The 23397-nt window shown below is 44.7% G+C and overlaps 1 protein-coding gene across 1 annotated transcript in view; it reads right to left on the bottom strand.

The window, feature by feature from the left end:
* Positions 1 to 12103, bottom strand: part of SGPL1 (sphingosine-1-phosphate lyase 1) — a 62610-nt gene extending 50507 nt beyond the window's left edge. Inside the window, exons 1-2 of the mRNA XM_032256257.1 lie at positions 11865 to 12103; positions 11081 to 11150 (exon numbers count right to left, since the gene is read on the bottom strand). Coding sequence (XP_032112148.1) covers positions 11081 to 11107 — 27 coding nt within the window. The 5' untranslated portion in view covers positions 11108 to 11150; positions 11865 to 12103. The remainder of the gene's footprint in view (positions 1 to 11080; positions 11151 to 11864) is intronic.
* Positions 12104 to 23397: the final 11294 nt, after the last annotated feature.

The following is a 23397-nucleotide window of genomic DNA, read 5'->3' as shown; positions in this document are numbered from 1 at the left end:
AGCATCATGACCTCACAATTCCATCTGTGTTCACCAAATGTCCCCTCAGCTAAGAACAACCACCTAACATTCTTTGGATTCACAGGCTTTCTTTTAATAAAAAATAAAATGTAAAAGGCCTTCTGAAAAAAGTTTCTAAATGGGCCAAGGACAGCGGGAAGTGTAATTCCAGAAATAGAGAGCACAGCTCTGGACTCCAAACGAAAGCAACCATAACTACCTAAGAATAACTTGTCTAAAGGTACGTTTTTAAGAGTTGATGATCAGGACTGTTAACTACCAAAATGATGTAACTTTTAAAGAACATTTTTTTTTTTTTCAGCAATTCCTAAGCACATACTATCGCAACTACCCAGATATCTGAAAAGGACAGTGACCTTTGTGTACTCCCTTGAACTGACACCTCACCACTGCTCTTGTGGACTCTTTCAGTCATGTTAATGTGTTCTACAGAAAGGCCGCTGTGGCGTCCTAGAAAGTCTGGACTGGTAATCAAAACCTTGGGCTCTAATTTTAGCTCTCACTTAGAAGCTGTTTGATGTGTGGCACAACATGAAACCTCTATGCAGCTGGATTTTGCTCATCTGCAAAAACAGATGCCATTGGGATAATTCAACAAAAAGTTCAGAAGAAAAAAAGATACCACCATCGACTCACAGTGTTATTGTGAATATTAAATGAGATAAGGTAATAAGAAAATGACTGCAGATAATAAACAATCATTAAATATTCAGTGAACCTGAATTCTCTGATGATAAACCTTCTCCTTTTCTCTTCAATAAGCAATAAGGAAAAGCAACCTTCACAGTCACAAAGGAGCTGGGAGAGGCTTTAAGTAGTTTGATTCCCATACCTACATTTTATTTTCTTACAGATGGTGGTAATAAAACACCTTAATAATGAGCTGTTCCTCAGTTCTATAAGAAAGATGTTAAGTCAACTCAACCCTCAACAATCTACTAAATCAATCAGAAGGCTGCAAGTGCCCTCTGGCCTACCTATAAAACAGGATTAAATCAGTTACTATCTTTACAGATCATAAACCTGTATGTTTTCAGTCAGCCAAACAGACTGTTTACTGCCGTGGTCATGACTCTTGGGAAAGCATTTGAAAACATTTTCAGAAAGGACTGGATAACAGAATCCTAGGCCTTCTTCCACTCTGACCCAGTACAGCCGGACAAGGAGCAGACTTATCATGGCATCCTTATATTTGCCTTACAACCCATTTTGGAAGAATATAAAAACAGAATTTTCAATTTGCCTCAATTGTCTCAAAGATTCAGTGCCATTAAGACTGGAACTCAATACAGAATTATCGATTCCTTTTTAGACCCATCTGCTGAAATGAATTCAAAAGAATGGAATTAAATGCTTCAGCGAAAGCCTTCAAACAACATGGTCCCGTGATACTGAGTATAAAGTGTAACTATACAACAGTCACTTAGAATCTAAAGCATTCTAGAAGATTACGATTTTAACCTGAGAATTAACTACTACAAATATTTTAAATTCTGCCCTTAACAGGGCCCTTTTCATACTCAAACAGAACTAAGGTTGCTTTGTTCCCATCAAATGTGTATTAATATTTATAGACTAGATAAACAAGAATGCAGTAGGCTTTACTCTCTGGGAAAATTACAGAAAAGGAAGGGCATTTCACATTTTAAAATTGCCTGTACAGGCTGGCCATGGTCGCTGACACCCATAATCCCAGCACTTTGGGAACCTGAGGCTTCTCAATGAGGATGGTTAGATCCCCGGAGTTGAAGGCTGCAGGGAGCACTACTGCCTGGGCAACAGAGTGAAACCCTATCTTGGAAAAAATGAAAATAAAAAAATAAAATAAAAGTCTATACAGCTTCAGGAAAGAGTTCTCAGGGCTCTCCTCCATGTGTGGTATGCAGATGACAGAAATTTAACATCTGTTGCCCAAAGCTAAATCCAGAAGTTATATATGAAAACTCTCTGGGAGTGTAAATTAGTACAACCACTTTGGAAATCTGTTTAGCAGTACATATTACCATACAACAACTCTATTTACATTTTATGTTTACCAAGACATGTTCAGGAAGGCGGCACTGTCATTCACAATAGCCAAAAAATTGGAAACCTAAATGTCCTACAACTATAGAATTAGTTACAATAAAGTTATACACTGTAACACTACACAGCAATCAGCAAGAAAAACTAGTGCTACCTAAGAACATGACTGAATCTCACAGACACAATGTTGAGCAAAAAGGGAACTCATAAAAGACCATCTACTGTATTTTTCCATTTTATGTAAAGTTCATAATCAGCAAAACTAACCTGTGGTGAGAAAAATGATTACCTTCAGTAGGTATCAACTGGGAAGGGACATAAGCTGGCTAGAGCGCTAGAAATGTTTAATATCTTGATCTGGGGAGTATATTCATAGATGAATATTAACTGTCCTGCACAGTTAAGATCTGTGTCTTTTACTGTACACAAGCTGGGGCTCAAAAAAGAAAGCCCTATGATTTTTTAAACTCAAAAATGACTCATTCACTTTACAAAATAACAGAACAAATCACTGATACATAAAGCCGGAATAATGGGCTAGGAAGATTGTTCTGTAGTTTCTGCCTATACTAACAGGCAACTCATTCATTCACCATGCATTTGCAGTTTCCTATTTCATGACAAAAAACTGATATTATGTTATGTCAACAGGCAAATTATATGAAAAGGTCAACTTACAAGACGTAACAATTTTAAATCTGAATGCACCTAGTAACAAAACCTCAGCATATATACAGCAAAATCTAATAATAACAGAACTAAAAAGGAGAAATAACTGATAAGGCATATGACTTGAAGAGGCAGCCACAAAACAGAAAATCCACGTGGCTGGTAAACACTTAAAAGGGTACTTAATCACATCACTTATCAGGAAATGCATATGGAGATTTACAATCAGATTTTCCCCGCTCACTACATTGGCAAAAGAAGCTTTATAAATATCAGGTTTGCCAGTTGGGTGGAAATAAGAACTCTCATATATTGTTGATAGTGGTATAAATTGTGCTGGCCTCTTTAGAAAAGTTCAGCAGTATCTAGTGAAGTTAGGGGTGTATGCCTTTACAATCAGCAATTCCACTCCCAGGCATAAATCCCAGAAAAACTGTTTCACTTGTAATCACTTGTTATATAAGAAAGTTCATAACAATAATGTTTGAAAAAGCCTCAAAATGGAAACAACCCAAATATGAATTATAAGTCAAATGAATAATTGCAGTTTAGTCACACAATACTATATATACAGCAATGAAAATGAATGAACTTACACTATATGCAATAACATGGATGAATCTCATGAATACTGAGCATCACAGGAAAATCACAAAAATAAAAATACATATACATCCATGTAAATCAAGTTAAAAAAAACAAACTAAACTTAGGATGCATACACAGGTGGTTAACACTATTTTTGAAAAGGCAAGGGAATAATTATTCTAAAAGTCAGAGCAGTGGTTATCCCTTGAGGGGAAGGAAGGAAATATATGTAACAGAGTGAAGTGTACGGGATTAGAGGTAAATGTTTTATTTCCTAAACTGGTATCATTGTTTTCTTTATATTGTTCATTAAAATGCTGATATGTGCTTTCTATACTCTTCTGCACGTATAATAAATTCCAAAAGAATTTCTACTTATAAAAGAAAGGCAAGGCCTTCTTTTTCCCTTTCCTCTTCCTCTTCATGAATGAAACATGAACCTGACAGGTGGAACCCCAGGCAGCTACCCTGGCCAGGAGGGGATGCACTACTGATAGTGGAACGACAAGACAGAGCAGCCTGGAGCCCCAAAAGCCCAGGAATGGCCTTACCAGCCAGGAACTGCCTATTCCTGTTTTCTCTTTATTTGATATTTTATGTCCTATTTTTTATGTATTTCTAATAAATAAACTTTTTAATGTCCTATTTTATTTATTTATTTTTTATTTTATTTTATTTTTTTTTTTGAGACAGAGTCTCACTCTGTTACCCAGGCTGTAGTGCAATGGCATGACCTCCGCTCACTGCAACCTCCACCTCCCTGGTTCAAGTGATTCTCCTGCCTCAGCCTCCCAAGTAGCTGGGATTACAGGCGCCCACCACCACACCCAGCTAATTTTTGTATTTTTAATAAAGGCAGAGTTTCACCATGTTGCCCAGGCTGGTCTTGAGCTCCTGGCATCACGTGATCCGCCCACCTCAGCCTCCCAAACTGTTGGAATTACAAGCATGAGCCACCGTGCCAGCCAGTTTTCCCTTACTTTAAAGAAACACATTTATATCTTTAAAAAAAAATCTATTACTTTAGGTTTTTGTTATATACACTCAAACCTAATTCTAGCTGATGCATTCAGTGATCTGGACACATGAAAAATTTTCTAAAAAGTAAAGCTGAACAACAGTGTAAAGAACTCCCTGAGAAAGTATGCAGCACTCACTTCTGACAGGGAGTAGAGGGATCCCTAGGCAGCAAGAAAGCTGGACTGCAGAACTTCTAAAAGCCCTTCAAGTAATTAAGATTCTAAGGCTACTACTGGAACAAAGCAGATCTGGGCTTGTCAAAGCTGTGGCAACTGTGTGTCTCTGAATCTATCCTGCTACAATCAGTGAGAACATGCCCTTTCTATAACAATCCATATCCTATCTGCCTTCAAGCTTCTGTTCAACAATTATCTCCTCATTTGTGCCTTTTAAGAAGAACTTGACCTGAACTCCAGCATGCTGGGTGTTCTCCCCTCTAGATGATCTCCTCCTCCAGATCCTCCACCTAGCCTTTTCCAGCTGTGCTATGTGCCTCCGGATATAACCCTCTGACCTATATCAACCAGACTTCTTAACCTTTGGTTTCCAGTTGGGTTAGACCAATGGGAGGCTATAGCAGATCAGAGGGTAGGAAAAGACTTTGAAGTATTTACTCCCCTTGATTTCCTTCCTGCTGGGTCACTGGCTGGGATTCCTACAGGTTACCTTCTCCTTCATCTCAACTCTCTCAAAGTTCCAGAAACAACTCCCTTCCTTGCCCTCTCACAGGCTTAAGAGTGATAATGGCTCTCCTGTTGCTAGCTAGCCCCTAGATGTTTTACCTAGATGTTTTCCTTAAACCTGCTCAGCCTTGTAAATAGTCCCTTGATCCCCTAATATGCTGCTGTAGTATGCCAAGATATGACTGACATATCCACAAACTACTCACAGCCTTCGCTATTCCATCTTCTCAGAGGGCCCCTATCTCCCCTTCCCCCACAGCATGGTTTTTCTCTCAGTAATTGTGTTCTGTAGGTTTACACATACAGACTGATTCACATCAATTCCCTTTGGAAATCCTTATCCACAGGCTGATTCTCAATTCTGCCACCAATGTGTACAAACTGTATATAATATTAGATTGGGTAAAACCTAATTAAGAAGACAAATATTACTAAAAATTCCTGACACATAGACTGAAAAGCTAAGCCAAATATTGGGATTTGGATTCTGTTTAGAACTCCCTTTTGCTTTAAACCCAAGGCTGTGGAAATTATTATAGATCTGTTTCACTTATAACATGAGGAGAATGCGAAATACAGTGCTCATCCTACAATGGCCACTCAAACGTCAACCAACATTTTAATGTCCTATCTACCCATCCCAGTGATTTTCCCTTTCTTCTAGCAAATCCTACAAACGAGACATGAGGCTCTAACAATAGAACAGAGCCCCGAAGGTCACTTTTTCAGTTTATTACTTAAATCCCACTTGAGATTCAGAAAGCAAGCATCCCTGAAAAAGATTCATGAGTCACAGACAAAGAGGCTCGGGGACCTGAAAAGATTTAATTTTTGTACCCAAAAACAGAACTGAGAGAAGCCTGCTGTTTGCAAAACAAGAGTGGTGCAGAAATGTTGCAAAGGAAAGCATTTCTTAAGAATTCTGCACTGCTATAGAAGATCATGCACACTGCACACTCTTCAGTATATATTCCTGAGCAGCAAGGCTTGACCCATGTACAAAATAACCCCAAGTGAGACAATAACAGACACATTATCCTCCAAGAAAAGAATCACTCCCCTGCCCATAAGAAAGCACAGACTACACAGATATGTAGGTATCTATGGTAAGAAACTTCAGACCAGTTTCTCAACCTCAGCTCTACTGACATTCTAGGCAAGATAATTCTCGGTTCAGGAGACTGTGTACATTGTAGGGTATTTCATTGCATCCCTAACCTCTACCTACTAGATGTCAGCAGAACTCATCAGGTGTGACAACCCAAAAGTCTCTAGACATTGCCAAATGTCGCCGGGGGGGGCGGGCAAAATTGATCCTGGTCAAGAACCACTGCCATGATAAGCAATTATCACTCAAACCCCCCAGCACCACCAGGCTGCACATGCTAACCTTGATTCATCTATGAATACCAGCTAATTTAGTCATCATTTTCTGATGGGAAGAGAAAAAAGCCACCTAAGGGGTAGACCTGGCTTTATAAAGTATCTTTTCCTTAAAAACTACAAGTATTTGGCAACTTGCAAAGTGATACCACCTCTAGCACCAGAGAGGAGAGTATGAATAAAACGAATGGTTGCCAAGGGGGAGAAAGGCTGCTACAAAACTACCTGACTTGAATTCCCTCTGACATCATTGCAACTCTCAGCAGATGAACACACTCACTCATTTTATTCTCTATGAGACACAGGCGGAAAGTACTGCAGTCTACGACATGTCACATATGAGCAAATGGAAAAAGGCAAGCAAACTGTCCTAATCAAATGAGAACAAAATTGAAGACAGGAACTCACTGAGGGTTGACAGCCCAAGCCCCTCAGTCCAGATTCACGGCTTGTTATACGTGGACTCTAGGTCATCTCCAGGTTTTCTCTCACAGCATACTGTCCAAACAAGTAGCTTTCAACCCTACGACCCAATGTCCTCTTTTTATAACAAATATTCTGTAATGCCCTTTAGCTATTCTGAAATGACATTTAAAGATTGTAACACTACACCTGCAGACACAAATTTTAAAATTTCAATATAACACCTTAAATGCGATGTAAAGGAAAATAAAACACAATTTGGTTTGTGTGTTTTTGTTTTGAGACAGTCTCGCTCTGTTGCCCAGGCTGAAACGTAGTGGTGCAACAACAGCTCACTGCAACCTCCACCTCCCAGGTTCAAGCAATTCTCTTGCTCAGCCTCCTGAGTAGGCAGGATTACGAGCGAGTGCCACAACACCCAGCTAATGTTTGTATTTTTAGTGGAGACAGGGTTTCGCCACGTTGGCCAGGCTGATCTAGAATACCTGGCCTCAAGTGCTCTGCCCGCCTCAGCCTCCCGAAGTGCTGGGATTACAGGCATGAGCCACAACGCCCGACCCAATAAACAAGATTTAATAAAACATGTATTTTCCGATAGCACTACACTAGAAAAAAAAAGATTTCCTCCTCCCCCAGACTCCCTTTCCCAAAGTGCCCCCTAGAGGCCAGAGCCATCGTACCCCACCTGCTCCACACAGACCCTCTCCCATCAGTCACAATGGTCAGCCACCTCTGCCCTTACCACGGGCAAGCACACAAAGTAGGTAAGAGGGAAGGATCTGAAGTCAGACCAACTGAGGCCAAACTTGGCTCCAACCACTCAACTACTGTGGTTACCCTCTATAAGCCTAGTTTTTCATCTATAAAAGAAGGATGCCAAAAGGTTTTTGTGAAAATTAAGTACAGTATTCCCATACTTAAAATGTAATACATGCTGAATAAATGTTAGCAATCAGAGTTAACAATACTATTCCTAAATCCACCTAGTATTGTTTTCTAGCTTCTGCTCACTTATTCCATTAGCAGAAAAGATGGAAGACTGACTATCCACTTATCAGAGACACTCTTCAAAAGACTTGGGTATAAGAAGCTACATCACAGGCCAGGTGCAGTGGCTCATGCCTGTAATCCCAGCACTTTAGGAGGCCAAGACAGGCAGTTGGATCCCTTGAGCCCAGGAGTTAAGATACCAGCCTACGCAACATGGCAAAATACCATCTCTACAAAAAAATACAAAAATCAGCCAGGGGTGGTGGTATGCGCCTGTCATCCCAGCTACTCAGGAAGCTGAGGTGGAAGGATCATCTGAGCCCCAGAGATCAAGGATGCAGTAAGCTGAGATCACGCCACTGCACTCCAACCTGGGTGTCAGAGTGAGACCTTGCCTTCAAAAAAAAGAAGCTGCATCACATGACTTCTAAGATTGTTTCTAATTCTGAGATGCTACACTGCACTGAGGTTTTATCATTCACTTAGGTCCTTTCGTCCCAGTTGGAGGGTCAAGAACGCATCTTACATATCATATAACATAGTTAGAGAAACACCTCATGCAATGATGGTTTAGTGTGCAACTGAAAACCCAGCCTTGGTCACTGGTTCTTCACCATTTAATCCCAAATAGTATTATACATTACAGTCATGGAATGAATGACAGCTTTTCCAGTGAAAAGCACTTCATGCAGCATGTATGTTTTCTTCAGAAAGTGATGACTGTCTAGGGCCACTTGCATCTATGTGAATTAATTCCTTACAGCAACAAGCAAAGCAACACTCCTAAACATTCTAGATTAACAGGTGAAGAAGTCAAAAAAGGTGGTGGCAACAGCCAGACAAATACCTCAAAACAAAACTGATTCCAAAGATAATATTCTGAGTAAAAGCAGTCATTGCTCTATTAAAGTAAACGCATAGGCCCTAGAAGTAATAGGCACATCTCTGTGCATGGGGAAATATCCTACTTACATATAAGAACCTATAATTTACATAAACATATTCATCTATAAGAGGAAAAACAGAAACTGTCAATTACTACAAGTCCCTCTGCATTAACTAGCCAAGATGCTCACAGCAGTTATTTCTGGGTGATAAATTATTCCGGGGGATAGAGGGGAATGAAGGAGGATGCAGAAGATGGGGGGGATTAACAAATCCCTGTTCCTTTTGCTTATTTATAGTTTCCAGTATTTCTAACACAATGCTCTCTTAATAAGAACTTTAAGTCATATATGGCTATTTATTTAAAATCCACGAAATTTGGGGCAAGAAACCATTTTCGATGAACTTTTCATTGTGATCTGTGGATAACCTACGTATTCACCTATGTCTCTCACATACAACCTAAAATCATCCTAGTTCCCCACCTCAAATCACAATGCAATGGATCAAAACTTAGTTTCTCTCTTCTCTATTCCCCCTGCAGACCTTACAGGTCATGCCACTACGATGTCAGCACTGAGCATAAGAAAACCTCACTACCAGTTTTTGCCAGTTTCCCAGTGATACCAACCCACCCTCTGGGATAGTGAGATAAAAGAGAGAAATGAATTGTTTTTAAATCACTGATTTTGCACTGAGAGAAGTGACTTATTAAAAAAAAAAAAAAAAGAAAAAAAAAATCCTTGGCTGGGTGTAGTGGCTCATACTTTTAAGTAATCCCAGCCCTTTGGGAGGCCAAGGTGGTAGATTACCTGAGGTTAAGAGTTTGAGACTCTGGCTAACATGGCAAAACCCCATCTCTATTAAAAATACAAAAATTAGCCAGGCACGGTGGCGTGCACCTGTAATCCCAGCTACTCGGGAGGCTGGGGCAGGAGAATCGCTTGAAGAACTCGAGAGGCAGAGGTTGCAGTGAGCGAAGATCATGCCATTGCACTCCAGCCTGGGCAACAAGAGCGAACTCAACCTCAAAAAAAAAAAAAAAAAAAAAAAAAAAAACACTAAACCCGACACTTTTTCTATATCACCATTTCACAGATATGAACTCCCCACAATTCTCACACTGAAAAGCCTATAAAGAATCATAAATGTCCCAAAAATAAAATGTCATTTTGGTAAGCACACATTTAGCAACACTATTCTTCCCTGCTCAGTACAACAGCACAGAAAGACCTCAGGAGGCGAGGAAACAGCCTCTAAAACAGGCATACCTCTCTGCCCAACAAAAGAACTTAAATACAGACTGGTTCAATCCAACAAGCATTTGTTAAGCACTAACTATATTCAGAGCACCATGCTAGGTGTTTATTCATCTCTAAAAAAGTAGACATGATATCTGCCTGCCAGGGAACCATAACTCTAATCTGGAAGACAAACACTCAAGATGAACTAATATATATGGCAGACCCTGATAAAATGTAATAACAGAGGTTTCAAATCTGCTCTGTTAGTATGGAAAGGGAGGGATTAAAACTGCAATAATTAGAAAAAGAAAGCCAGGAGAGGTGGCTCGTGCTCCTAGTCCTAGCTACTCCAGAGACTGAAGCAAGAGGATCGCTTGAAGTGGGAGTTCCAGCTGCAGTGAGCTATGATTATGCCTGTAACAGCCACTGAACTCCAGGCTGAGCAACATAGCAAGACCCTGTCTCATTTATTTAAAAAAAAAAAAAAAAAGAATTTTGAAAAAGATTCTTCAATGTTTTAAGTTCTACATATACTGTATTGATATATTTAATTCAGCCATTTATTCACCCTGATCATTCATCCAAAATAAAAGGTGGTTGGCCGAACTTGGTGGTAATCCCAGCACTTTGGAAGGCCAAGGCCGGCGGATCACTTGAGGTTAGGAGTTCAAGACCAGCCTGGCCAACATGGTGAAACCCTGTCTCTACTAAAAATACAAAAAGTAGCTGGGCATGGCAAATCCCAGCATTTTGGGTGGCCAAGGCCAGTGGATCACTTAAGGTCAAGAGTTTGATACCAGCCTGGCCAACATGGCGAAACTCCAACTCTACTAAAAATACAAAAATTAGCCAGGTGTGGTGGCAAGCGCCTGGAATTCCAGCTACTTAGGAGGCTAAGGCAGCAGAGTCGCTTGAACCTGGGAGGTGGAGGTTGCACGGTGAGCCGAGATCGCACCACTGCACTCCAGCCTGGGCAACGGTGAGACTCTGTCTCCAAAAAGAAACAAAGCAAAACAAAATAAAAGGTGGCAGAAATGCTCAGCTACCAAAAGCAAGCATCAGAGGTGAAATCTACACACTGGGATCCTTTGAACTAAAAAAACCGAGACAAGTGCCTTGGAAGCAGGAGGATGTCTGCAAAAGGCTCACCAACATCAGAAGGTCTGTGCTAGGCATCTTCCTCGTTCAGCCTCCTCTCCTTGCTCCCCTTCTTCAGAATCTGTAAAAGGGAACCAGGTTTGTTTACTTCTAGAGCTTTAAACTGTCTCACCGGCCCGCCTAGATTCACCAGAGTAGCCAAGTTATGGTTCTCCCTCTCCTTTGAAGGCTCAGATTTCATTCCCAGATATTACACTTCACCCCCTGCACGAGACTAGCGAATCAGAATCCTGCTGCAACTAGGTTTCCCTCCCACAGCTGATGAAACGAATCCAGACCCAGACTCCCACAAAGCATTCCACCCAGGTGGATAGATACTAGGGGAGACGCCCCGTCTGCGCGCGATCAGGGTAGGGAGCCCAGAGCCCAGCGCAGGCCACCTAACCCGGGATGAGGTGTGCGGGGTCCTGAGAATGCCAGGGTCCTGCCTCCTCCGCACTCCCTTCAGAGGTAGCCCGGCCTCGCTCCCGTCGTCACGCCTCCCTGTTCGCAGGTCTCCCCTCCCTTTGGAGGACCAGCAAACCCTAGCTGCCCACGCCCACTCCTACTCCCGCGGCAGGAGTGGGCTCCAGGCCCGCCCCCACCGCAGCCCCGCGCCCGCCTGCCGTCCACTCACTTGGACCTCGGCGGCCGGTGCCCACGCCTTCAGCCCGCCTCCGCCCTGGCCACAGCCGCCCCACGCCTCTGCGCGTCCCCGGCCTCTGTCCTCTTCTCAACCCGCCGCGCCTCCATCCCGACCCTCCCCGCGCCCCAGAGCCCGCGGCGGACCCTCCACCTCCTCACGCCGGAACCAGCTTCCAGTCTCCTTCCCTCGAGCACTCTCCCACGCCTGCCAGCTCCACGTTCCACGTCTACCTCAGCGCGCGACCGATTCGCGAGCCAAAGGATTCGAGGTCCCAGGTCGCCTCCGCCGCCGCCAGGATTAGAGGCCCGGCCGCAGCCGGCCCCGCCCCTCCCGGAAATGGCTTCGGGGCGCCGGCCTGGCTCGCGGACCTCGCCGTGCGCGGCCCCGCTGCCACCAGCCGCGCGCACGCCCGGACCCGGGCCCCACGGCGTGTGCGCGCCGCCTACTGGCCAGGCAGCAGGCTGCACCCAGACCCTCCAGTGGCTGTCTCAACCAGGCCGTCCTGGGGGTCGCTGCGGGATCCTGACGGTCACCAACTTCTCTTCCAGGCTGCCTTTAAAAAAACACTTTCTGGTCACATTTGGCCACTTGGAACTCCCTGAGAGAGTAGGCCTGCAGGGCATTGTACAAACTAATCCAAAACAGCCACAGAGTTAGGTCTCTAGAAGAAGGTTTTGGGATTTTAATGAATGAGCAAGGCATTTGACCTTTCTCATGCATCAAAATCCCAAGACCTGTCTCTTTCCTGGGACGGGGACTTCATTTTTCCATCGAGGTCAGTGGTGCGTGAAGAAAAGCAACATGGAAACTCATTTAATGGAAATGCCATCCCCAGCCTCCCCTCCACCACCGCCCCTCGAAAAAAATGGAGAGCAGAGACTATTCTGCCATCGCTACTACTTTTCATGAGCAGTGCTGGGAATCATCTTACCCGCAAGCGCAAGGGCCTACTGGGATCACAAAGGTCACCTTCATTTCCTGACCAAAAAAACTAAGTCTCAGCTGGGTGCAGTGGCTTACGTCGGTAATCCCAGCACTTTGAGAGACTGAGGCCAGAGGATCGTCTGAGCCCAAGAGTTCTAGATCAGCCTGAGCACATACTGAGACCCCCAGCTCCAAAACGAAAAGAAAAACCTAAGTCTCAGATAGGTTTCCCATGACTTTTTCATGTTGTCATGGATTGCTTTAGTGGAAGCAGAAAGCAGTGCAGTTACCTGGAACCAACTGGTCAGGGACCTGCATTCAAGATTATTTTTTCAGTAGATTTTTAAATGACATCTAGGTGGAATCTTGAAATCTCTCAAACAAAAATGACACTAATGAGGGTACCCAATTCCAACCCCTTGGAAAATGTTGCCATGACACTAAAATGAGGGCATCATCATCACTACCACCGTTATCCTCATGTAGTGCTTTCAGGATGAAATATGCTATCTCAGCTGCCGTCCTCTGCACACCCCATCCACACTTCCCGGTTCCCCAGCCAGAATGGTTAAGGCCCTGAAAGACTGTAACAGTTATCTTTAGGCTTCCTCATCCCCATTCCATCAGAACTCCCAGACATCTCTACCATCCAGAGCCCCCGACTCAGGCACAAACACCCCCATACGCTTACCCCTCTCACTACTGTTACTCAGCAGACACGAATTCTCAGTGTTTACGGGTCAGAAAATGTTCTGGGGCCTCCTGCCAATGCCTGCTCATCAAGAGTTGCTTTGGGGTTTCATGCATACCTTCCCATTCCCCACCTCCTACCCTTCTGCTTTAATTCTCCCTCAGATCCAGGAACTGCACATCTCCTCTCCCATCTTCTTGTTAGCTACCACCCTACTCCATCCTTTAATCTAGAATCTATGCACCCAGATGACTAGAGGGTGGGGTCATGTCTGATTCCTCCCTACACTCTGACACACAGTATGCAGTCTGCTTATTCTTCCTAGATGCACAAACCAATTCAATCACACTGATGGATCCTTACTTTGCCAAGAACTATGCTAGGCACCTTTACATACAAGCTTTATTTATGTCCTGACCTGCACAGATCAGGTGACTCTCATCATCTCTCAACTTGTAAACAAGGACACCAACACCAAAGAAGGACATGATCCTCCCAAAGACACACAGGCAGGATGGGGGTGGAGTTTGCATGGGAGTTTGCATGGGGATCCAAGGCCTCAGACTTTGTAGGGAGAAACTCAAATATGCGGAAACAGTTCCAGAGAGAGATGCAACTCCTGGCAGTTCCTGGCAGAGCCCAGCCTAGAACATGGATTTGGGCTTGCAACTCTGTGAGCCTATGAAGCTGTGTGTGTGTGTGTGTGTGTGTGTGTGTGTGTGTGTGTGTGTGTGTATGTGTGAGAGAGAGAGAGAGAGAGAGAGAGAAAGTGCAGCATTGGCATCACCTGAGAGCTTGTTATAAATGGATGTTCTTGGAGCCCCACTCCAGACCTCCTGAATCAGAATCTATATCTTAACAAGGTCCCCAGGTGATCTCAATGCACAAGAAAGTAAGAAGTACTTCCCTAGACCCTCTTTTTGCAGAGAAAGCACAATTTTTCTTTGCTTATTTAGAAATGGGGTCTCAATATGTTGCCCAGGCTGGAGTGTAGTGGCTATTTACACCTGTGATCATAGCTCAGTACAGTCTTGAACTCCTGGGCTCAAGCAATCCTCCCCTCTCTCAGCCCCCTGAGTAGCCGAGACTACAGACACACGGTGCTTTGCCCAGACAGAAGGCACGATAGTTGTATTAAGTTTGTGGGTTGTTTGGGATGGCTTAAGGAGGTGGATAAAGAGGGTATTTGTGTGGGGCTGCGGAGGGAACCAGTGCTCTCCAGCTGTCCTTTGATACCATCATGGTGCCTTCCAGGATGAAGACAAAAGATTGTCATTCGGGTGTCAGTGAGGCCCTGAAATTCCCATAGATGACAGAAACCCTGGGGAGGGGGAGGGAGGTGCAGAGCAAGATGGCCTGGGATATTTTCCCTCCTTAATTTAGGCTGGGAGGATCTCCCTGCAGTGCTTGTGTCTACCATCGTTTAAACAATTCATGCCAGCAAATCTGGTTCTGCTTAAAATGGCAGTCATCCATGACCAAGTTAGTGACAGCCTCCCCCTCATGCATGAGCACACACTCCTACTCTAAAAAGCAGGCGCACACACTCTCCTGCCTCCATTCTTGTTTCTAACTCCCCTTGCTCAGCTGAGGACCTTCTTGGGAAGTTCACTTCAAGACAGGGCTGTGGGCAGATCTTAGGAGGTTTGCAGCCGCTGGGCCCGTCCTGGAAAGGAATGGCCCATAGGAAACCAACAAACAGTTCCTGGAGCCCAGAATGCCCAAGAAGGAGCAGGAAACCAGCACACAGCTCCAGCAGCAGGCTGGGCTGGTCACAGCAGAGCTGGCCACCAGGGGAGGGAGAGGCCAAGGGCCAGACAGACATGGGAGCACCCACAGCAGGGACCAAATGCCCTGACATTGCCGACTGCAGTGAGAAAGGGGCAGCGAGTCACCAAGTTATCACAGGCCCCCTGCCTCACCCGGGTAAGTGTCCCAGGTGCCAGTTTGATCAAAGTCAGAGTGGCCAAGCCCTCAGAGAGCCAAGAGTTATTTCCCAAGGAAACATATTTCCTAAAGAAGCCCACTGATAGGGTTTGGCTCCGTGTCTTCACCCAAATCTCATCTCATATTGTAACTCCCGGCTGGGTCAGTGGCTCAAGCCTGTAATCCCAGCACTCCGGGAGGCCGAGGTGGGAGGATCACAAGGTCAAGAGATGGAGACCATCCTGGCCAACATGGTGAAACCTTGTCTCTATTAAAAATAAAAAATTAGCTGGGTGTGGTGACGCACGCCTGTAGTACCAGCTACTGAGGAGGCTGAGGCAGAATTGCTTGAACAGGGGAAGTGAAGGTTGCAGTGAGCCTAGATCATGCCACTGCACTCTAGCCTGGCCACAGAGCAAGACTCCATCTCAAAAAAAAAAAAAAAAAAAAAGAATTGTAACTCTGTAACTCCCACTTCTAGAGGGAGGGAGGAAATTGGATCATGGGGGCAGTTCCCCCATGCTGTTCTCGTGGCAGTGAGAGATCACTCATGAGATCTGATGGTTTTGTAAGTGTTTGGAAGTTCTTCCTTCGTTCTTCTCTCTCCCGCTGCCTTGTGAAGAAGGTGCTTGCTTCTCCTTCACCATCCGCCGTGATTTTAAGTTTCCTGAGGCCTCCCCAGCTATGTGGAACTGTGAGTCAGTTAAACCTCTTTCCTTTCTAAATTACCCAGTCTCAGGGAAGTTCTTAATAACAGCGTGAAACGGACTAATACACCCACCATTGTTGCTTCCAAGCTGCACAATCTCCTAGAAAACATCAAAAACTGAGAGCAACTGTTTATCCAACACTGAATACATATAAACTTCCTTTGACGAAATAGCTTTGAAGGCAGGGAAGCAGGCCTCTACTCAGGAATCATTGTGTGGCTTCCAGCAAGTTGTTTTAACTGTCCAAACCTGGGCTTCCTCCTTTGTAAAGCAAGAATTAACAACGACCCTAGGACAGTTGGGGCATGTAAGAGATGCATGTGTGTCCCCATCACATATGAGGCCTGATCCACCATAGGCACTCAAGAATTGTTACTATTATTATTATTAATTTACAAAGACAATGCCTCACTATGTCGCCCATGCTGCTCCTGAGGAGACTCAAGTGATTCTCCCACCTTAGCCTCCCAAAGTGCTGGGATAACATGTGTGAGCCATGGTGCCCTGCCAAGAATTATTGGTCTAACGCCCTCCATATATGTATTCAGGGTGTGCTCAAATAAGATTCCAATCTGAGCCCTGTGGCTGACTAAGCCCAGCCCAGCCCTCTCACCTTGTTGCTGTAGGTTGGTTTTGATCTCCATCAGGACCTGATCCTGACAAGTTGATTCATCCTTCCAGTGTGCCCCTTGCCCTCTCTAGAGCATCCTAGACCTCTGTGAGGCTTGTCTGAGAGTTACAGATCTGTTTTCATGCAGGTTTAATTGCTTGTAGATCAATAAGTCTTAAACCAACCAGATCCCACACCCCCGTTTGTAACAAAGATTGTTTTGTAACTCCCTTTTACTATCTTCCCTGTTTGTAACAAACATTGTTTTGTAACTCCCTTTTACTATCTTGAAATCAATATAACACCATAACTTTAAAAGGGAATGTCATGATAATAAAATCATACATGAAGTTGGCAGAGGCATGGACTTACTTTTTTTTTTAAGATGGAGTCTCGCTTTGTTGCCCAGGCAGGTGTGCAATGATGCGATCTTAGCTCACTGCAACCTCCGCCTCCTGGTTTCAAGCGATTCTCCTGTCTCAGCCTCTCGAATAGCTGGGATTACAGGCACACGCCACCACACCAGTCTGATTTTTGTATTTTTAGTAGGGACGGGGTTTCACCATGTTGGCCAGGCTGGTCTTGAACTCCTGACTTCGTGATCCGTCTGCCTTGGCCTCCCAAAGTGCTGGGATACAAGCGTGAGCCACTGCGCCTGGCCGAGGCATGGACTTAACAATGGATATGTTTGATGGGAATGCCATATTTAATTGAATAGTGCTGTCACTGTTTTTTTTTTTATATCTGACATTTTGAAATAAGGACTAAATTAGGATATTCACAGAACTAGATACGGTCATCACGGATAGGACAGCTGCAGACAGAGATCGGTATAGAGGTGGTGTCTCGGTGACTCAATTACTATTGAGCAGCATTCCCATGGATGATGTCATATTACAAAACTGTGGATTAAGGTTGAAAGCGTCCCAAACAAAATGAAGGACAACTTAACACGCAGCTGTCAACATGGTAGTTGTACTCCAGGTAGGTTATATATTAAAATCATGCTTGTTGTTGTTGTTAGAGACAGAGTCTCTGTCACCCAGGCTGGAGTTTAGTGGCACAATCTGAGCTCACTGCAACCTCCATCTCCTGGGTTCAAGTGATTCTCTTGCCTCAGCTTCCCCAGTAGCTGGGATTACAGGCGCCTGCCACCAAACCTGGCTAATTTTTGTATTTTTGGTAGAGACAAGGTTTCCACATGTTGACAAGGATGGTCTCGAACTCCTGACCTAAGGTGATTCACTTGCCAGGGGATTACAGGCATAAGCCACTGTGCCCAGCTGTTTTTTTTTTTTTTTTAAAGTGAAGTTGATTATGGCTCATGTGACTATAAACTAGCTTTTCACCTCTATGAATATTCTGATGGTACATTCAAAAGATGTATAGGACTCAGGACAATTCTTCATTGTGAGGGATGCATCCCATCACTGAATTCCAGAGGAACCAGCCTCATCATTATGACAACCAAAAGTTTTTTAATTTCCAGAGTGGCTTCCTAGGGAGCCCAGCTGCCCCAGTGAGAGATTCTCTTGTGGACTGATGACAAAGATACACTGCAGCACAAGCCTCATATTAGGATCTACAGCTGAGGATTTATCAAGCCAGAGGACTTAAGCATCACCTAGGTGCCTGTGTCCATTTAGCATGGACTGTCATCATCTCCAAGGAGCCTTTCAAAATCCTCGTCAGGGCTCTCCTGGAGATGGAGTGAATGAGGTGTGAGGCCCAGACATCTGTCTTTTGTACATTCCTAGATAATAGCTGCAAAATTCTATCCATTTTTGTCTGTTTCTAAGCCTTGGTATTGCAGCTAATGGGGGCAGAACATAGAATTCCTGACATTCTAGCCCCAGAAGCCCAGATCCAGGAAATGTAGCGAAGTTTGTGGGTTCTTGTCGGGCCGCTGGGACGCTGTGCTGTGGGGTTTTGGTTGCACCATTAACTCTCTCTGGACTTCAATTTCCTCATCTCAAAATTAGGTAGAGAGGGGAAGCTGCTCCTCACCTCTGTCAGTCTAGAGTTCTCTTTGGGCCACTGGGGTTACCCTTCCCAGAATCCTCTGTTTGGTATCTCCACCTGCCTGTCTCCAGGTGCCAAGGAAGGGCCTTCTGTCATGTGGTTACTTGGTTGGGAGAGTGTTTGTCAGGGCCCTGCCGTGAGGATGATCATGTTGCCAGATTGCCCCGGGAGGCCAGGCCCTCTCACCACCCTCCTGAGTGTTGACACAGATGGGACACGATAAAGAGGCTCAGTGTTATATAAGTTCTGAGTAAACAGAGGACCAGTGGGGTAATTTCAGCCCTTGGCCCTGGTTTGCTCCTTGCCTGGCCCTGTGGAACTGATTTCCAGGGTTCACTCAGAGGGTCTGGGCAGCACCTGTATTCTAGGCTCAGAGGTCAGGGTAGCCAGGGGTGTGCCCTAATCTACAAGGGGTGAAGAGCTTTTTATGTCTTAAAACTGAATGAAAGGAATTTTCTCTAGTCAGTGACTAAGGGCAGAATATTCTCTATGCTCAGCGGGAGTGACCTAGGCAGAGGGATCAAGGGCAGCTTGAGCTGAGAACACAGCAGATTCAGGAGCCAGCCAGGCAGAGAGGGGCAGGAAGAGTGTACTGGCTGAGCAAGTGCTGAGGACCAGTGGTGGGGCAGGGGGGCCAGGCCGCTGTGGCCAGAGACAAGCCTGAGAGGGACGGAAGGGAGAAGCTGGCATGCAGGTCAGTAGGGGCAGGCATGGAAAATACATATGCCTTCCCGGGGCCCAGGCAGGTAACGTGACTGCTACCAATTGGGAATGTAGGCTTCGGGCTCATTCATTCAACTATTCAATGTCAGGTTGCAATATTGATGGCCTGGGATGTATCATCAAGCAAAACAAAGAGCCCTGCCCTCAAGCAACTTACATTCCACCAGAAGGAGACAGACATATAAGCATAATATATAAGTAAACTATACAGTAAGTTAGGAGATGCTTAGGGCTTTGGAAAGGGAGGAAGCAAAGTAGTGTAAGGGAAGCACAAATATGGGGCTTGGGGCAGGATGTCATGGGTACTGCAATTTTATTTATTTCATTTTTTTGAGATGGAGTCTCGCTCTGTGGCCCAGACTAAAGTTATAGTGGGGCCATCTTGGCTCACTGCAACTTCCACCTCCCAGGTTCAAGCAATTCTCCTGCCTCAGCCTCCCAAGTAACTGGGACCGGTGCACATCACCACTCCAGGCTAATTTTTGTATTTTTTTAATTGCATTTTAGGTTTTGGGGTACATGTGAAGAACATGCAAGATCGTTGCATAGGTATCCACATGGCAGTGTGATGTGCTGCCTTCCTCCCCATCACCTATATCTGGCATTTCTCCCCATGCTATATCTCCCCAACTCCCTACCCCCCCTTTTTAATAGAGATGCAGTTTTACCACGTTGGCCAGGCTGGTCTTGAATTCCTGACCTCGGGTAATCCATGTGCCTTGGCCTCCCAAAGTGCTGGGATTACAGTCATGAGCCACCACACCTGGCAATTTAAAATAGAATAGTAGGGTAATTCAGTGTCTCAATTTTCCAAGGAAAAACAGAAATCCACATTTTAAAAAATTCTCTCAATTTTAAAATTATGATGTCCTAGGAGCCTGCCAGAGTCAGAGATTATTCTCACTCTCTTTGCCAGGGATACTTTGGTTCTTTATATTAAACAGTGGGTTCAGCACTCCAAGAGACAGAGCCCACTTAGAGGGCTTGTTATTGACCCTGAGATACAAGCTTCAGATGTTACCAGCAATGCTTTCAGCCATTTGTGGAGCGCTTCCTTTTCCATACGCCCCAGTGCTCAGAACTCCCATTTTCTTGGGGCAGACACGGGGGTTGCCTGCAGCCCCTCTCCTTGCCCAAGCTCTAGGGGAAGGACAGCAGAACAGCGCGGTCCCTGGAGCAGAAATGAGGCCCATCATGCCTTCTCTCTCTTCTCCAGGTGCTACAGGCAGGGGCAACAGGCAGGTCCCTCTTTATTCTTAGTTGACAACAGGACATAGCAAGCCAGCATAGTTTCTGGACAAAAAGAGCACATAGTTTTATAGAACCATGCTGTTTTCTTGTTGCAATCTGCATAATTTATCTTGTGACCACAGTGTAACTCACTGAATCACCTCTGTTTGTTAATTCCATCTTTTTCCTCCCAAGATACAAAGGGGGGAAAAAAATCTCTCGTTGTGTGGTGATGGTGAAGAGCTCTAAAAGATCATAAAGTGTGATACAACCAAGGAACTCCCAGAACTTTGGACAACTCATTCAGTTGTTTTGAAGATCTTTTAAAATGGAGATATACTTTATGTGCAGACAAGTCCAGGAATCAAAGCGTAGAGTTGATGAATATTCACATAGTGAATACCATTGTTCAGTGCCACCCAGATCAAGAAACAGTATGTCACCAGTTCAACTGTTTTTTAAATAAATGCAAACGCAGATGGCAAGCCTCCTGTCTGAGACCTCGAGGTCCTACAGGAAATAGTATTTTGAACAACAGCCATTGAAGTCTGTTCAGTTAAGGGACTGACAATATTCTATTTGTGTTTTAGAACAATCCCTCTGCAAGGTATGGAAAATGGCTGGGAGAGAATTCATATGGGCAGACAAGGTACTCAGCAAAGAATGAAGATGGCTGGTTCCAGAACAATGGCATAAGCTTAGAAGACGGACCTTTGAAAAGTGAGAGAGCAGATTGAAGCAAGACTCCCAAAGCCACAAGCTACCTTGTGCCTGGCGAGCAGGCTCCCACATGTGCCCTCAAGCCAAGATTCCCAGGGAAGAAGTCACATACAGAGCTCAGGGCAAACTAACCCATATCTAGTGGGCTATACCTTTAACTTGTTGCAGCAAGGTTGGGGTACCTCTCCCTTAACCACCAGATTCTTTCTGACTTGAAGTTTGGTTGGCAGAAGTAACCATAGAGTGACTGTGTTCATGCTGGTGCCATTTCAGTTTATCCTAAGTGCTATGGGTTGAACTATGTCCCCCAACAATCCATGTGGTAAAGTCCTCAATCCCAGTACCACCGAATATGGCCTTACTTGAAAATAGGGTCATGGCAGACATAATGAGTTAAGATGAAGTACTACTGGAATAGGGTGCACCCCTAGCCTAATATGACTGGTATCCTTATAAAAAGGGGCAATTTAGATAGACATGCACAGAGGGGGACATCATGTGAAAATGAAGGTGGTAATCAGAATGATGACTTTGCAAGCCAAAGACCATCAAAGGTTGCCAGCAAACCACCAGTAGCGAGGGGAGGGCCACGGAACGAGTTTTTCCTCATCTCCCTCAGAAGGAAGCAGCCCGGCCAACACCTTCATCTCAGACTTTTATCTTCCAGAACTGGGGGACAATCTGTTTCTGTTGTACAAGTCACCCCAGTTTGTGGCACTTTGTTTACAACAGCCTGATTAGCAAGCTAACACAAATAGATTCTCGTGCTAGCCCCAAACCTCAGTAGGTTGGCAATAGAGGAATGGGAAGGTCAGGGTGACATGACCATTCTCGGTGGCCTCATGTTTCCCCTGAGCATCCAAGTGTTGGGGCAGTGGCGGGGACTCGGAAGCCTGCAGAGCTCCCTGATAGCTGCTGCCTACTGGCTTTCTGGGAGGCAAAGCAGCCTCGGGCTTGTCCTTGTGGGTCTGCTTGAGGGTACTGCCACATTCAGTTTTAAGGTATAAACCCACGCCTGCCACTTAGGGACAGCTGTTGCAGGAGGCACTGCAGAGGAAACCACTCACTCAGTCATATTTCAAATGACCACTCTTATTATCCACTATCCATTTAATTCAAGTATGTCTAATGTTGAAACCATGTGCCCTGGCTGCCTATCCAAACACCTAACTCAACATTCCTCGCTATTGCATCACCTTAGAACAAATTAAACTCATTTCATTTGAATATTCATATAAATTCCTTCAATACACACATCATACAAGTCCTTTAAAATAAACTGTTTATACCTAGTAGCCATCTCCTGACCTCAGCTGTCCACCTACAGGGAAGTCTTGCAAAGTTTCTAGTTGGGAACAGATGGTCCTTTGGGAATTGCCCAATGTTGTCTCAGGACATGACCTCACAATAGTAAAAACAAGTCAAAACCCAAGGCCTATTGACAAATCAGTTACAGGACAAGCATAACTAAGTCTGCAGAGGTGACCTGGGCCTCGCCCCAGCCCATATGGAAAGCACGCACTTACCTGGTAACCTCTCCATATATGGCAACCCATATCAATAATCATCTATCAATGGCTGTACTGATCTATCTGTACATTAGATCATATCTGGAGAAGACAACCTTGAAGGGCAAGACACCATAAGAAGCCCGGTTAACTGAATGCCCTTCTTGAACCTGGCCACAACGACCCCTATGATCAGCCACTGCGTCTCTCCACCTTCATCTCCCCCATTCCCACCTCACTCTCAGACTTTATGCCCCAACCATACTCACGGTGACTATCTCGGATACTTTTGAAACTGAGGACATATTATTAAGTTTTCTGGGACAGCAAGCCTACATCGGTCTGTTCTAACGATCTGGGACTTCTGGTCTCCCTAGCCATCTAGAACAACTTAGAGTTCTCATCACATGCCCTGGGCTTTTAGAGCCCTAGACTTCTGCATGTGCTGTTCCCTTTACTTGGAGCATCCTCCTCTCCTTGGTCTACTTGCAACCTTCCCCATAAAGGCTAGAACAAGAATACTAACCAGAACCCCAAGGAGGTGTATTTCAGCTCGATATTAAGAAGAACTTTCGAGCCAAGAAACCTAAACAGAAAATGAACAGGCAGCCTTAGGCAG

This window comes from Sapajus apella, unplaced genomic scaffold (assembly GCF_009761245.1).
Source record: "Sapajus apella isolate SASKATOON/1434 unplaced genomic scaffold, GSC_monkey_1.0 scaffold94, whole genome shotgun sequence".
NCBI classification, from domain to species: domain Eukaryota; kingdom Metazoa; phylum Chordata; class Mammalia; order Primates; family Cebidae; genus Sapajus; species Sapajus apella.
This window is presented reverse-complemented; position numbering and strand designations above follow the sequence as displayed.